This window comes from Galeopterus variegatus, unplaced genomic scaffold, assembly GCF_000696425.1.
Source record: "Galeopterus variegatus unplaced genomic scaffold, G_variegatus-3.0.2 Scaffold656, whole genome shotgun sequence".
Taxonomy (NCBI): Eukaryota; Metazoa; Chordata; class Mammalia; order Dermoptera; family Cynocephalidae; genus Galeopterus; species Galeopterus variegatus.
Window position 1 is genome coordinate 6,101 of NW_007726767.1, and position 16,902 is coordinate 23,002.

General features: G+C 41.7%; 1 protein-coding gene across 1 annotated transcript in view; it reads left to right on the forward strand.

Moving 5' to 3' along the window:
• Positions 1-6,923: 6,923 nt before the first annotated feature.
• Positions 6,924-16,902, forward strand: part of PHACTR1 (phosphatase and actin regulator 1) — a gene marked incomplete at its 5' end in the record, with an annotated part of 116,541 nt that continues 106,562 nt past the window's right edge. The window contains one exon of the mRNA XM_008571043.1: positions 6,924-7,004. Coding sequence (XP_008569265.1) covers positions 6,924-7,004 — 81 coding nt within the window. The remainder of the gene's footprint in view (positions 7,005-16,902) is intronic.

Sequence of the window (16,902 nt, forward strand, 5' to 3'; positions counted from 1 at the left end):
TATTTATATTTATATTTACCGAGTTTTACCATATTTATATTTACCTAGTTGACCCCAAAACGCTTTTACAGCTGGTTTGTTCAAAGCAGGATCCAGTCAAGATTCATGAAGAGTGTCCTTTAACAGCCTATTTACAGCTTAAAATGAGTCTGTGTCCCTTCCTTTTTTACATATACCTAATCAGTTAATAGAGCTCCTACAGGACCTGCCTGCAGGCACTTCTTCCATAGTAAAGAAGAAAACAAGCCACCTCCTCTATAATGACCTGGTCTACTCTCATATGTTGTCACTCCAGAGGAAATGGTACTGTCTGAATTGCTGTCAGAAGACATACCTAATATCAATTATATTAAAGCCAACATTGTTACGTGGGCACATACTCTGTGGTATTGGGCTGCTCGAGGCTAAATGAGTCTATGCCTTTACTTATTTGGGGAGTGCATTTTGGGGTAGAGAGATAGAAAATGGAATCTAAGTTGTAACATAACAACCTTCCTCAGTGTGCTCCTGAGAGTGTGCAGCCTGGTCCTTGCAAAGCTACCTCCTCCAAGTTGCTTCTGACTTGTCACCCACCTCCTCTATAATGACCTGGTCTACTCTCATATGTTGTCACTCCAGAGGAAATGGTACTGTCTGAATTGCTGTCAGAAGACATACCTAATATCAATTATATTAAAGCCAACATTGTTACGTGGGCACATACTCTGTGGTATTGGGCTGCTCGAGGCTAAATGAGTCTATGCCTTTACTTATTTGGGGAGTGCATTCGACGGTGGGCCCATCCATGGGAGCTCATTGGAGTGCAGGTCTCTAATGACAAGTTTCTCGCAGGACCGCAGGTGTACAGGTAGATAGATGGTTGGTCACTTTGCTCCATTAGGATCTTCCAGGTCAGTCATGGCTTCTTCACTCGATATGGCAGGACTTGGGATTTTGGGTTGTGTTTGATTCAAACATTTACTAGAAAGCTCTTTAGTAAAGAGTTTGGCCCTTCCTATCTAACTGTATCCCTGCTGAGTGGGCTGACCTCCCCGGTGTCTTTTCATAACAGAACGCCATGTCTGCTCCCTGCAACCTGGTATATATAGATCAGCATCTCAGAGGCTCTTTCTCAGAGCACATGTCCTGTGGTACTCCATAAAAGGGACATATTGTCCAATGAATTGGGGAGATGCCATGTCTGCTCCCTGCAACCTGGTATATATAGATCAGCATCTCAGAGGCTCTTCCTCAGAGCACATGTCCTGTGGTACTCCATAAAAGGGACATATTGTCCAATGAATTGGGGAGAAACACTGGGTTAAACCGAGTTAAACTGCTTTCTTTACTTTGGGTCTTCTCAGGGCCTTCATTGTGCTAATGAATACTGTGATTCTCCAGTGGTATGTGGCATTACCCAAAACTATTTGCCCTCAGACCCCTTTCTTAGAGTATCTCTGGGGGTTACTCTTGTGCAAAACAAACTTTAGAAAATGCTGGCCTAAATGACTTGGATATAATCACAAACAATAGTAAATAAACAATCTCATCTCCTACCTCATAGGCCATAGAGACCTTATCCAAGCTAGCTACTTAGCATCACACAAGCACAATGGTTGGGGTTCCACGTTGGAGATGAGGATTTTTGTTCATGTGCCTCTCTACTTGGACTTTGCTGAAGCTCCTACCGTAATAATGGGAGAGGGAGAGAGAGGACCAGCACTGACATAGACCAGAGCAGGACTATGCTTATTATCGGGTGATGAGGACACTTAGGCCTCAGATTCTTTGAGATGGAATTTCCACATGGTTTGGATTTTTAGAGGGGAAAAAAGTTCTAAATGGTCAGCCTTTCTGATTTTGAGGATCACTTGGCCTTCATCGCCAAATATGAAAATAATTTTCATTTTGAATTAGTGATTCAATAAGCTTGCTTTGGATAATCAAGTAATTGAAAACCTTCTTTCCTAGTATTATCTGGGTTATAGGCAAAATGTTTAGATTTTGTAGCACTCTTGAACATGAGGTAGTAAAAGACACAGTATTTGGTGCTTATACAAGTTGCCTTTAGATTAACATGACTTTTTCTTGAATATGTTTATTATACCATGCTGTCTAAAACCGGATATTTAGAGTTACATTCTTTTTTTCTTTTTTCCTTTCCTTTCTTTTTTCAGCATAACGTTTAGATTGACAACCTTGTTTTCTCATTAATTTCCTTATGAAATAAAAGACCAACTGGCATTTGCCATCTGGTCTTTCAACATAGAAGACCACTAGGTTTTTCCCGTTCCTCCAGATTCTCTTTCCTGCTTCTCCTCTTTTATATATTGCATGTATACATTTAATTTTGAAATAGTCTTTCATCTTTAAAGAATGAAAGCATTTCTTTTTTAGCGATAGCGTAATGTGGATCGATTGTTTCATTTTGGATCTTTCTAGGCCATAGTTGTTGCACTGTATTAATAATTCTCATCATTATGAAGCCAGATGGGAAGTGGAGTCATGTTTGAGGTTCTTGAGGCTCATTCCATTTGCCACTTGTAGTTTTCTAGCCTAAAATTCCCTTTCACTGTAGTTGTGAAATTTAAAAGGGATAAAAGTACTGATTTTACTTGTAAGTTGACTATTTTAAGGACTGAAGGTATGAGACTGCAGTAGGTTACTGCAAATTTCATCCTTTCTTAATTGTTTTTCTCCCTTCAAACATCTGTTCCTTTTAGAACGTAATTTAAAGGTAGTTGAGCAGGGAATTCAACAAAGATAGATTATCCTAGAGAAAAATCTAAACAAGTCTCTGTTCTGGTCTCTGAGCAGGACCAAATTACTTGTTCCAGAATCAGTATTGGTTTTTTTTACCCCCCACTTCCTCATCTTTTTTTTAAAATAAGAAAGCAATATTAAAAGTTATGAAACATTAGAATTTCTTTCTTCCATCAGTGCTGGGAGCCCATAGAAGATGCCCTGTCCAGAAATTGTACCTCTAGCTATATATTCTAGAAAAATCCTTATACATGTTCACATTGGTGTCTACACAAGTATGTTCACAGTGGCCATGTCAGTATGTCAAAAAATCTTGGAAACAACTTACATTTCCTTCAGTTGCAGTCTGGTTAAGTAAATTATGGCATATACATCATTTGAAATGGTATGCAGTACTCAAAAAGAATGAACTGGTCCTGTGTGTACTGACGGGAAGATCCCTAAAACCTGTCAATAAGTTAGAAGAAGGATAACACTTGCGTGACAATATGTGAAGAATGATTCCATTAATGTTTTTATTTTTTTTATTTTTTCCTTTTTGTCTTTTTTTCGTGACCAGTAATGGGATTGCAACCCTCGGTGTCGCGCCCGTACCACGACCGGCAACGGGATCGCAACCCTCGGTGTCGCACCCACACCGCGCTCAACCAGTGAGCGGACCGGTCTCTATATGGGATCCGAACCCTCGGCGGGAGCGCCGCCGCACTCTACCGAGTGCACCACCGGGCCAGCCCGCATTAATGTTTTTAAAAGCCATATTTATATATAGTGTGGGGGTGAGTATTGGAGAGGTGGGGAGAGGGAGAGAATGAAAATATCAAAGGAGGGTAGTAATGGGATTTGCTGAGTTGAGCCTATTGAGGGGGAGACAGTGAGAAAGGACTTTTTCTCTCTATTTCTTGAACTTATTACAGTGAAATGTTTTCATGTATTATTTTCATAAATTTTCAAAAAAGTATATGTATGCAGGAAAAAAAAGAAGATGCCCTAGTTGTTTTTAACAAATTCATCCACTGAGAATGAGCCCATCCAAGATGCTTATCTCAAATTCATGGATGTCTAAAAAGGATAGGATTCCTTGGCTTATCACAAACCCACATGGATAGGGAGACTGGAAAAATAGAGGTGATGGGAAACTGGCTTTCAGTAAATATGACATAGACTGCAGTGGTGGCCCAGTAGAGGAGTTTACAGAAATGATGAGACTAGAACTTCTCTCACTCTGTTATTAGGGTTAGTCTTTGGGCTCTTTCCACCATACTCTTCACTTCTAAAGCACTTGCTCACATGTAAACAGACATCAGAACAATCAAGTGAAACGTAAAGCTGTGGAAATCCCCCTAGTTTTTCCTTCCTTAACAAACCAGTGCAAGGATTGGTGTGTTTTAAAATATGGGTTTTATGATTATTGAGGTATAGTGAGGCCCACAGATGGGGAGATGACTGCAATGAAAAGATAGGTGGTTGTTCTTGCAGATCACAAGAGCAAGGACACGCCACGCCGTGCAGGGCCACACAGAGAAGTGCCAGGCTGGTCAGGAGGCAGAGGGAGCGAGGAAGAAACATGGGCAGGAGCCTTTATTGTGGTTTCCATGGGAAAGAATGGGAGAGGCAGAGTCAACGGATTTAGGATTGGGTAGTTTGAATAATTTCCATGGGCTCTGCGCTTAGGGGCTGTCCCTAGTTGTCTGGTGCCTGGCCCTGGGGAAATTAGGACAGGTGGACAGTGGCCTGGAGTATAAGAGCCCCATAGAGGAGGTGGTTGGGATTACGGGCTCTGGACTGGCTGGTTTGCATATGAAATACATATGCACAGGCGTGTCGTCTACTATCTCTAGGAACCTCCTGGCCCTGCAAGAGGCAGTCCATTCAGAGTGAGCAAGACCCAGATGTCAAGGCATCAGAATACAGAATAAAAATGCATGGTTCATACTCAGGGGCAAAGATGCAAGAATCACCATGCTTTTGGGGTTTCCTGCTTAGATTTTATGTCAAGGAGGAATTTGGTGGCAAGCTTAGAGTCTTTCTTGGATGTGCCAACCTTTGAATATGTTTTTGGGGGCGACTTTGGGCCACTCTTGGTACAATAATTGAGAAATCGTTCACGCGCTCATATTTCAGGCAAGACGGACAGGTGCAGCCTCTTTCTGTGTGTTTGGATCTACTCAACTCTTTGTGGGTCTGTGAAAGCAAATCAGAATTTGTTTCTCCCTTTTCCCTCCTCAAGCTATCTCATATGTTGGTTTAGAATTTTAGTTTGCATTTACCTTTCTTTATGTGTCGTATTTCTAATCTTTTAATTTAATGTTGGCTTCAGCTTTCTGTGCCCTATTAATTTCTTATTTGTCTGCTTAGATTTACTGTTTTCATTTTTTTAACCAATGCTTTTTCCATTATGGGTATTTTCCTTTGTGGTCACTCTTTTTTTAAAAAAACCCACTTTTAACAGCTTTATTGAGGTATAATTTATATACCATAAAATTAACCCACTGTAAGTATACAACTCAATGATTTTAGTCCATTTAAAGAGTTGCAAAATCATCACCACAATTTAGTTTTATAACCAAAATCTTTACACAAAAGCATCCCCATCTATGGTCACTCAGATTTTATACTGCCCTATGCATTAATAACTTAACACTAAATAAAAGTGATCCTTACATTTTAGAATAGATTTTCTTGTTTTAAAATAGGTCCTGCTGACTTTATTTTTTAATATAAAAATAATACCTGCTTGCATGTTTTTGCCACATGTTTAACAATACAGATTTTCATTCTTTTTTTTTTTTTTCATTTTGTTTTCCTGTTTCCCAAAGACCAAACGCTGCCAGGCGATCAGCTCACCCTCATGCCTCATTCTCATTCAGTGGATGTGTCTCATTCCTGCCACCTTTGAGCAGGTGTATACACATTTCACCTCTCTCTTCCCCAGTACTTTGCTCCTCTTCTTCTGACTTCTTTAACTTCATACTTTTTTCCCTCTTCATCCTTTTTTGTCCTTATTCTACCCAAAGCTACAATTATTGGACAGGGAGGGTTGGACCATAGACTTGGTTGGTGAAAAGGAAACCATTATATTTTCTTTTTTCCCTACATTAACCCCACTTTCCCCTGTGTTTTGTGGACCGGTAGTAAACCAGGTCAAATGGTTTGTGTTGTCCTTCTGCACCAGACAGCCCACCTCATTATTTCATTTCCTGGAGCAGTGTTGAGCCTGTCTTTGGCCCCAGTTAAACTTAGCCCTGACTTTGGAAGGGCAGCTCAAGGTAAGATTCGGAAGGAGGCATCTTGCATACCTTGTTAAGAGAGAGAACAAGTAAAGAGTGTCTTAGAAGGAGGAAGCTTCTAAGAATAAAGTGGAATTATCTCACATTCCCATGGTGTTCAACCCCAAGTAAACTAATATTAAGATTGCCTTCCACTTTTACAGCTTTACTGTCTTCATATACATTACAATGATCCTCACAACAATGTGGTATCGTGGAGGAAAAGTGCGGAGGGGAGGGCATTAAAGTCTGTTTCTGCTCTTTCACTTACTGCTCTGTGACTCTGAGCAAGTTAATTTTGCTGGGCCTCAGGTACCTCATCTGTAAAATGGGAATGATAATACTTCATAGAATTAGGGTAAGGATTAAGTTAAATAACAACTTTCTATCCTTATCAGAATGAACTGTGTATTCTCCGTGGGTACAGTACCAGGAAATGGACAAAGCCATAGACTAAATAAATAATCTCTTCCAAGAATGTCAGTTTAACTTGGAAATTGGTGGCGGTGGTGGTGGAGGGGGTATTTTCTTGTTTAAATTAGAGCAGATATACTATGTGAGGTCCATCTTAATTTTTAAAGACAACTCAATACATCAAAGAAATGGCATGCTTGGAACGGGCAACTTTAAGTCATACCCTGGGGTCCCCTGGCACTCTGCCTTGAAGAGTGTTTCCATGAAGTGTTTGAGAAGCACTGAGACATGAAAGAGTCTACCATAGTCTATGCCACACAGCACGGTCGTGTGTAACTTCTATTTATGTTTTATGTTGCATCCAGTTGTATTTCCCTAGCACCCACCTGGCCACCTCCTCTTGGACGTGGCTAACACTGGGCTCATCATCTGCCAGTATCTTTTAACAAACAGTGTGGTTACCTGCTCACACCTGCTTCTCTGTTTGTCTTTTGCTTGCAGCCCTGGAAAGGAAAATATCAATGCGGCAAAGCAGGGAGGAGTTGATAAAGCGAGGGGTCCTGAAGGAAATCTATGATAAAGGTAAGGAGGACTGGTCTGCTGTCCGTGGCCAGCAAGCTGTGCATGGGATCTCTGTGCATATTTCCTGGAGTTGCATTTCATTTTCTGCATCACTTTATAGGATTTGAACCTTTAAAACTCCAGACAATTCTGGAGGCAAAGGAGCATGTAGTAGACAGTGCTAAAGCTATCAGTATTATATGAGAAGAGGGGAACGAAGCTCTCCTTTCTCAGCATTGCAATCAAACCACAGGATGCTAAGAAAAATGGTGCGGCTGCCGGGATGAGGAGAGGTGCAGGTTGCCAGTCTGTTGGTTCACGAACACACACAACTGGGGTGAATTTCACTGCTTAGGCTCTTTCGGGCACTAGGGGTTCCCAAAACAAATGCTTAAAATCCACAAGAGTCTAGGATTTCCTTAACAAGTTTTTCTTTGTTTGTTTTTGGCAGTCTGTCTCCTCACAATAGAAGAAACTGAAGTGGAGAAAATTATAATATAGGACTATGCACATGAATATTTTAAAGGATATTATTTACAGTGATTCAAATGCTCTGTAAATGTGTCCACAAGTGGTTGCTAGTGATTACCGCCGCGTGTCTTTTGCTTATCGATTTACTCTTTAAATACGAACGTACGCAGTGGTCTACGCAGTGTATCAAGTATTCTTTGCTCCCCTTTTCTGAGAGCTTTGCTGTCTTAAATTGCACTTGCATGTGTGCCCACTCTCTGCTGCTTCTGTCTTCTTTCTTCTCTCTCCTCTCTCTCCCATCCTGAGGACACACTCTCCCTGTTAGGGCTTTAAGTGATATAACAGACTGTCACTTCCAGTCTTGTTACAGTTGTCAATAGTAGTTGTCTGTGTCAGGTCTTATTGTTTCAGGCTGGTGTTATTTGGCAGGCCAGGTTATTAAATCATATAATATTCTGCTTTAAAGATCCATCACGATAGTCAAAGTGCTCCAGGAATTCTGATGACGCGGCCAGTTTTCTGTGTTTCTGTAGTCCCTGTGCCTCGTTTGTGTGCTGACACAAAAAAACAGGACATGCTGCTAGGTCGTGGTACTTCTCATTGACGACACCCTTTTGTAAGTTGGTCCTTATTCCTCTGGTCCGTCTCACCTCATCCAGTCTTGTCATGGGGCTTCCCAGTTTATTTTTGTATTTTTGAAGTATTTTCCCTTAGCATAAAATGCCAGTCTGAAATGCAAGTCGGAAGCAGCACCGTTCTTGCCCAGCCCTGGTGGCAAGGGATACTGGAGGTGGGGCGTGCAGTTGAGCTTTTTCAAACTACGTTCTGTAATGATCAGAGCCTCCTGGGTCCAGGGAATCCCTGAGGTACAACACCTTATCCATCTACTTGTAGGTAAGGCCATACCAGAATATAGCTTCTCTGGTTGATTAAGATCTCCAGGGGAAAAGAATCCATAATTTTGTCACTTTCCTCCAACGTCTTGCTTTCTGTACAATCCCCCATCCCTCCCTGGTATTGACCTTAAATCTCCACACTTCATCATAAGCTCCTTTCTCCTTGTCAGTCTTCAAGAGAGATGGAAGATGTCTGACTACAGGTATAATATTATATACTAAGCACCCAAATGCTGAAGTAAATATTACTGTCACAGCTAACACCTGTCCAGACTCTTAACAGTCTGTCCCCCACCCACTTCTTTCTTCTTAAACTTCATATCTCTCACTGTAAAACTTCAGGAATCTTCTGAAGTTGCAAACACTTTTTACTATAGCATTTATTATTTCCATTACATCTAATAACTGGGTGAAGGTAAGTATTGCCCAGTGGCTTCCTGACTTAAAGAAATCAGACTGGTAGAGCAAAAGGCTCGTTCTATAGGGAAAGACACATGGGGCCATTGAGGCTGGGGCTAGTCAATGACACGCCAGCAGTCGGGAGTTTCCCAGGAGTGGGGGATGTCCTCATCCTCAGCTGTTTCTTCATCAGCAGGCACAGAGTTGCCACACACACACACACACTCAATAAGTGGTTGTGGGGCCGGCCTGGTGGCGCACTGCGCTAGTGCGCCGCTTGGGAAGCGCGGCGGCGCTCCCGCCCGAGGGTTCGGATCCCACATATAGACCGGTTCCCGCTCACTGGCTGAGCGAGGCGCGGGGGGCAACACCGAGGGTTGCAATCCCGTTGCCGGTCCCCGGTCCGGTACGGGGGCGACACTGAGGGTTGCGATCCGTTGCCGGACACGGAAAAAGACAAAAGACAAAAAAATAAATAAATAAAATAAGTGGTTGTGGAAGAAAGGAACAGTCCCCACCACCTGTCACTTGTCACCACAGCTTTCTGTTTTATCTTTGCACTTGTCAAGGCCTGCTCCATTTGCTTGGTTGACTGACTTTCCTTACTAGCACGAAACTGCAGTAGGGCAGGGACCTCTGAGGCTTACTGCTAGATCCCCCGAGTCTTGAATAATGTCTGATGGAGATTAGACTCTCAGAAATGTTTACTGTTTGGATGATGGGAAGAGGAGAGGAAGAGGGGGACTAAGATTAAAACTCCATTGCACATAGTGGGTGTATTGGTTTGTGTTTGCTGTGGGATTTTCTGATAAAAGCATCTATTTAGATTCACTGTAGATATTAATCTCATTACCTTACACAAGGGTACTTAAAAAGTTCATGGAATGATTCGTATTATCTTTTAATTCCAATTTTCCATGAACTGTTTGAAGTACCCTCATATTACATGCACTACGTCAGCAGTTAGGAGCATGGGCCCTGGAATCAGATTACCTGGATTCAATTCCAGCTCCACTACTGACTGGCTGTGCAACTTTAGTCAAATTGCTTGACTTCTCTGTGCTTCTGTTTCCTTATCTGAAAGTGGAGATGCTGTTATGATGCAGATTGCATGTGGTAACCCATGCAAATTAGAACAGTGGCTGGCATCCTATAAATTTTCAAGAAATGTTAACGTGATTATCATCATCATCATCATCATTATTTATATTTTTCAAACCTTTCACACGCCTCACTCTAGGTGACCCTATCAACAGCCCAAGAATTAGGAAGGGTAGACATTAGGAAGGGTCCCCTTTTCTCTGATAATTAAAAAGGCATAAAGACCTTCAATCCCCTCAAAATGGTCTTACCAATGTCAGTGCCCAGTGAGAACCCAGCTCCTGCGCCTAATTCAATTCTCTTTTTACACGTCCCCCATGCATTCCTTTTAGCCTCTAAACGAGTCATTTTCCTATCGTTTATTCTTTCCTTTCTGTACCATCATTCTCCTTGAGATTCGGGTGGACAAAAGAAATAAAATTTTATTGCCACCACCTCATGAACAGCAAATAGCAAGGAGACATTAATCGTTTTTTCAAGATGTTAGTTTCAAAGATACATTTCACAGGTTTGGAACAATCATTCCATATTGCCTGGCTGGTAATTCCTCGTTTTGCACGGCCTCCTTGTGTTAGTGCACATGACTCTAGCTAGTTACCTGGCAGCAAAATCATTTCCACCAGAGATGTGTGGTCCCTGACAGCTGCCGCATCGATTTGTAATTACTGAGTCAGCCCATCCACCCCCGCCCAGCCCTCCAGGTCTGGCCTCTGTTTACGCTGCAGTTACACTGTTTGTGTGCATGATATTGCTAATGTGGTAGAAAACAATTTGTTCTCTTTAGTAGGTAAGATTTTTCTCTTCCAATCTTCTTTATGTTATTGATTTTGCTTAATGATACCCCACTTGTTCATAGGAAGTCTAAAAATAAACTATGGTAATTTGAGATCGTAACTATTTGGGCAGGGTGAACTTGGAATTTATGAAGCTTGATGGTGCTAACATTTCTCAAAATTTTTTGTATGTTTCTTAGTGGGTTAAAATCCCAATCTGGTCAGTGAATTCAAATCAGGAAAAATGACAGCTTGGGTCTGAGAGGAAAAAGGAGCTAGCACAGGAATCCTTCATTTAACGGAATGTGTTAGAAGTAAAGAGCAGAATTATTCAATGGCCTGTAATTTTTTAATTAACTTCCATATAGATTTACATAATTTTAGGGTCCAGAAGAGCTTTAGATAAAAGCTTAAAAATCAGGGAGAATTATTTGATCTTTAGATATATTGAGACCATGTAAAAATGCAGCAAACTTTGAAAACCACTTGAGGAAATTTTTAAATTATGGTAGTCGTGATGGTGGTGGGGACATAAAATTATAAATTGTTTTTCTCTCATTTTCTAAATTTTCTACAATACAGCTTTAATAGTTTTGTGAAGGATGCAATGTAAACATTAAAATGAACCATCAACACTCTCACTAGTAAAAATGTTACACCAACTAATGGTGGAAAATCTGTAATTTGACAGATAGCTTATTTTTATTTATTCCCCAATCTCATGGCCTCATTAGAACTTAATTTAAACAAACTGAACAAAGTTTGATTAAAGTTCGCCTAGACTCCTGGAACATTCACTCATTCATTCCACAAATTAGTACCAAGTTCTCCCTCTAAGCCAGGTAGTCGTCTAGTTGTTAAGCTACAGTGATAACCAAGAGAGCAAAATCGCACCTTCTCAGAGATAGGGAATAATAAGTATATTATATATTGTCAAGGGGTGACAAGAACTCTGAAGAAAAACCAAGCAGGGGTAAGGAGATAAAGTCAGGGGAGGGGCTGTGATTTTAGGTAAATGCAATCCTGGAGGACCTCTCAGGGGTGGTGATATTTCCACAGAAACCTAAATGAAGTGACTGGGTGGCTGAAACAGGGCCATGGGCACACAAATTCTAAAATTTGGTTCTTCTACTACTTTAAACCAACTTGTAACCTAATCCCCAAGCCCTTATGTTCTTTAAATTGACTCAGTATGTTCTCTTAAATTAAGACCTCTGTATAGCATTGGCCTGTCTGTCAGTTCTCAGTAAATCAGAGAATGACACCTGCTGCTCAGAGCAGCCTGCAGTGGCTCCCCATTTTTCTCAGGGAATTTGCAGGTTCCTACAATGGCCTACAGAGCCCTACACAATCAGCCGTCCAATCCCTAACGTTTGCTATAACTCCCTACGTACCTCCTAACAATTCCTACTCCAGCCCTGCTTTCCAGCCTTTGAGGTTTGAACCAGTCACTCCCTCTTCTAGAACCCTCTTCCTCCAGATGTCTACATAATTAGCGCCTCTTTGAAGTCTTGGCTTAAATGTCACCCTCTCAACAAAGCTTATGCTAGAACCACCAAATTTAAAATTACCATCCCCTTCCCTAAGTTCTTTGTCCCCTTACCTTGCTCAGCTGTTTTCTTTCTTCTTTTTTCTATCTCTTATCACCTTCAAACATGCTCTAGAAATTATTTAATACGTTCATTTTTTCTTATCTATCTCACCTGACTGAAAGTAAGCTCCACCAGGCAGGGCAGGAGTCTTTGGTTCATTTGCTAATGTAGCTCATGTACCTGCAACAGTGCCTGGGACAGAGCTGATGATCAGTAAATGCTTATTGAAAAAGCAACAGATGGAAATATGAGGCTGTTTCTACACAGTCACACGACTTCGTTTATGCACCTATATTGGCAAAATCCAGAACACCAGGAACACTGGTGTTCCTTATTTATTCAATTTTATGGTCTGTGAAACTTTAATGCCAGTTATTTAAATAGGCAATATTATATTATGTATTTATTTATTTATATGGATGCCAAATACTCTACTTTCAGATAGTGTCTTTAAGTGTTATGAGGCAAAATATACCAAGGACAGTATACTGTTTGGCCATGAGTAAAACAGTAAAATGATACTTCTCATACTTAGCAAGGATCTCAAGAAGTCACCTGGCCTACTTGCTGTTATTCTTCCAATGGAGAGATGCAGCAGCTGAAGCCCAAAGAGGTCATCACTTAACCTAAGTCATGGCCAGTGAGTGTGGACTCTTAAAACCCCTGCTAAGACCAAATGTCCTTCATCTGGAATTTATAGGAACACAGGAAAGCTTTGCATATTGGTGGTCAGAGGATCTCAATAAATACTGCTATTAGTGGTTATCACAGATGATCTCCACAACAAGCATAATGCTGTATTTATAGAATATTGAGATAACAGTGGCAATTGTGCTGTTATTTTCATCTCTGGATTTCCCTATGAAACCTCAGTTTTTTCACCATGTCATATTGGATGGTATGTTTCATTCACATGAACGTATCCCTTGTCAGGAGGGAAGGGGTGGAAGGGAAGACCACCTCTCTGCCATCGGATGAAATGATGTCGTCCCTGCAGGTCAGATGATTCCACACCCTAAATGCTGCAGCCTGCAGTGATATAGATGAAACTGCTGCCACTCACCTGGTAATTCCCACTGCATCCCACCTAGACCTGGGGAAGAGAGAGTCTCACGGGGAGGGGACAGAGATGAGGAGGATGTGTGTCCTGCAAACGGTGAGTGGAGCTAGCTGTGCCAACGAGCAACTCCACTTTCTACTGTGTGCTGGGAATTAGAGATAGCTTTTCACAGCAAATAATAAAGTGCATTGAAGTCTGGGGGTTTTTTGGTTTTTTCCTTTCCTTAATCAGGTTAGAGCAGCATTTTGGATGGTTTTATGTTTAATTCCAAACACAAACAGAAGCTCCCCAGAATGGACAACTCTTTCATGCAGAGGCTGCGTTTTCCCTCTTCTGGCATTCAAGAAGAAAAAGCCTGATATTTAAATTAAAAGGTCATCCTCTTTTAAAAGTAAAAATAAAAAATTCTCCATATTAGTGAAGGCAAACACAGGCTTGAGCTCTCTTAAATCCCGCTGTTTATCTGGTATCCCAGGTGCATAGACTTTTAGTCTTGACGTTTATGGGAAGAGCTTTTCACAGCCTTTACCAGGCCCTGCTGTTTGGTCACATTTTTAGCTGTTTCTGATGTCTCACCTAGAAATGGCATCTTCTGAAAGCTGTGATTTGCAGTAACCATGCGAAAATGAAGAGTTTTTACTTTCAGCATCTGCAACATATAATCATCTGTGTAGCACCTAAGCACTTAATACAATGGATTTACCTAGACTGGTTCATTTAGGTTTTTTAAACAAAATTCCCCTTTCAAAATGTAAAGGCATCAAATTGAGATAGATGAAAAATGATTTAAACAATAAAGCAAATAGAATTGTGTCTCTTAAGCAACACTGTTCTCTCAGTAAACCAGTATCTCGAGACAAAAGAATTAATGAAATTATTAGTAGTGGTAGTGATATAGCAATGAGTAAGCATTCCCCAGTAATTTTATTCATTTATTGTTTCTTTGTTGAGTACCTTTTATGTTGCAGGCACCATTCTGGGCACCCAGGAACACTAGGAAGGACAAGCCAGGCATCCCTGGCTAACACAACTTACAGTCCTGGTGATGGGTTAGGCAGCTTGGCAGTAACGATGCGAAAAGTGTAGGATTTTCAGGTGGCACATGGGCACATCACCCACCCAGGCCTGGGGACATTGGGATGCATCGTGGAAGGAGCGATGTCTTGCAGGAAGCCTAAGGGATGAGTAAAATTATCCTAGAAAAGATGGACGGGTAAGGGGACTGTTACAAGCTGAAGGACTCATGCAGTTGGAGGCACCAAGTCAGGAGTGAGAGAGAGTGTGCAGCGTGTCTGTACGGTAAGGGGGGTCAGGGCCGATCATTCAGGCTGGACACTGTATTCATTGTTGTTACTTATCCTGAGAGCAGTGAGGAGCTTTGAGAGGATTTTCTACACGATCAGATTTGCAGCCTCGTGGAGGGAGACCCAGGCATAAATCAGGGAGACCAATTAGCCAACAGCTGCTGGGATTCAGATGATGTGATGGGGGGTGGGAACAAGGGTAGGAAACATGCGGGGGAGAGAGGACAGATTGGAGAGCATAGGAGATGAGGCCAGGAGGGCCCTGTGGCAGCTTACATTTGGGGGAGTGAAGGAAAGGGCGTAGGCAGGGCTGATACTTAGGATTTGGGCTTGGGTGACTGTGTGAGCTGTTACAAAGCCATTCACCAAGCTGAGAACCCAAAAGAATCAAGTTTAGGACACAAAATACTGTCATGATTTGTCCGTGTCGAGTTTGAGATATCCAAATGTCTAAGGAGACCATTAAATATACAGATGTGAAGCTTAAGAGAGAGAACTGAGCTACAGATGGTTTGGAGTCATTAGTGTGTACTTGGTTTTGAAGTCATTTAAATTGATATTTCTCAGAGAAAATGTAGGGTAAGTAATGGCCCTGATAGAAAACTCCATGGAACCCCAACATTTAATGTTCAGAGAGTTTAAAGAAAAAAATGTCTGGGAGCGTGAGAACCCTCAAAGACTGAGTAGGAACCAAAGAAATAGAAAGTAAGCCAGAAATATGTAGCATTATGAAAGCCAAGGCAACAGACTGTGGCTTAGTCGGGCAAAAAATGGTCCACAGTGTCAAATGCAGACAGTCAGATGATACAAGGAACAAGAAAAAGATAAGGAACAAAAAAAAGATAAGGAACAAGAAATGCCCTTTCGATTATTTTTATCCTATTTAATTGTAGGCTCTTCAGTTACCTCTGAAGGCAATATGCAGTCTGCAGGGTGTAATTTAAGATGTTCTGGTTGCAGGTAATAAACAAGTTGACTCAGAGGTTGAAATTATAAGCAAATTTACAAAGTCCACAAAGCCAACCATCTTTGTGTGCTTGTTCTTTAAAGTACCCTGAAATGCCTCGAGCAATGCATAGTTTGTTGGTTCTCATTTAATATTTACTGCATGAGTGAACGAATGAATGAACGAATCTCACATAATAAAGTCCAGTGGTAGGGCAGCGCCAGGTTGGTTAATTCATAGTGGTACAACATGATACCATCCTCAGGCCACAACTCCTCACAGTAACAAGGCTGCAGTAATTCCAGCATCACATGCACACACCCAGTATCCAGAGGAACGAGAGCGGGCTATACGAAGGGTCTTCAAATAGTTCATGGAAAGATTTGTATTATCTTTTAATTCTATTTTTCCACGAGCTTTTTGAAGTACTCTCATATCTCCTTGGTATCTCTTTCTTAGAGCAAGAACACCTTGCCCCAAAAGGCTCTTCAAAACTACACTCATGTCTCATGGACAAGAATTTTTGGAGGTAACCACTAGATTTCTTCCCCCCTAATTTTGACAGATATGTCCATAAACGTAAGTATTTCAGGTACAGTCAACTCCCTGAGAGCTGCCTTCCAGTATGAGATTTTGTTGGAAGACCCACCATGATACCACCCTTTCCACCTTGCCCATCTGGACCCCTCCTGCGAACTTGGGGCAGGGCAGGGTACCCTGAGCAGGGTGGGCATCACCACCCTACCCACATGCCCCCAGCCTTCAGACGCTCCATTGGTCCACAGCCAGCGACCTGCACTGACGTTCCTAATGAGGCCAGCCAAACTTTGGAAGGCAAGCGGCTAATAAAGGACAGGGCAGGGTACCCTGAGCAGGGTGGGCATCACCACCCTACCCACATGCCCCCAGCCTTCAGACGCTCCATTGGTCCACAGCCAGCAACCTGCACTGACGTTCCTAATGAGGCCAGCCAAACTTTGGAAGGCAAGCGGCTAATAAAGGAAAGCTGGCCATGGCTTTTTTTTTTTTTTTCCGTTAAATTTTTATTTTGTCAATATACAATGTATTTGATTATTANCATTTTCACTATGTTGATTCTTCCAATCCAAGAACATGGAATATCTTTCCATCTTCTTGTGGCCATGGCTTTGAAAGGCTTTCCTGGCTTCATACTTTTGCCTGGGACTTAGGTAGAATTAGACAAGTTAGTGGGGTACTCAGCCTTACCCCACATAAATATCTGTAAAACAACCGTACCCTCATAGGAGTCCCATGCCTGGGGTTCTGGTGCAGTCTTTTTCGTTTTCTACCTATAGAAGGTACAGGGCATCCTTCATCTGTCTGGACTCTGCTTTCTTTTTTTTTTTTTTTTTTTTG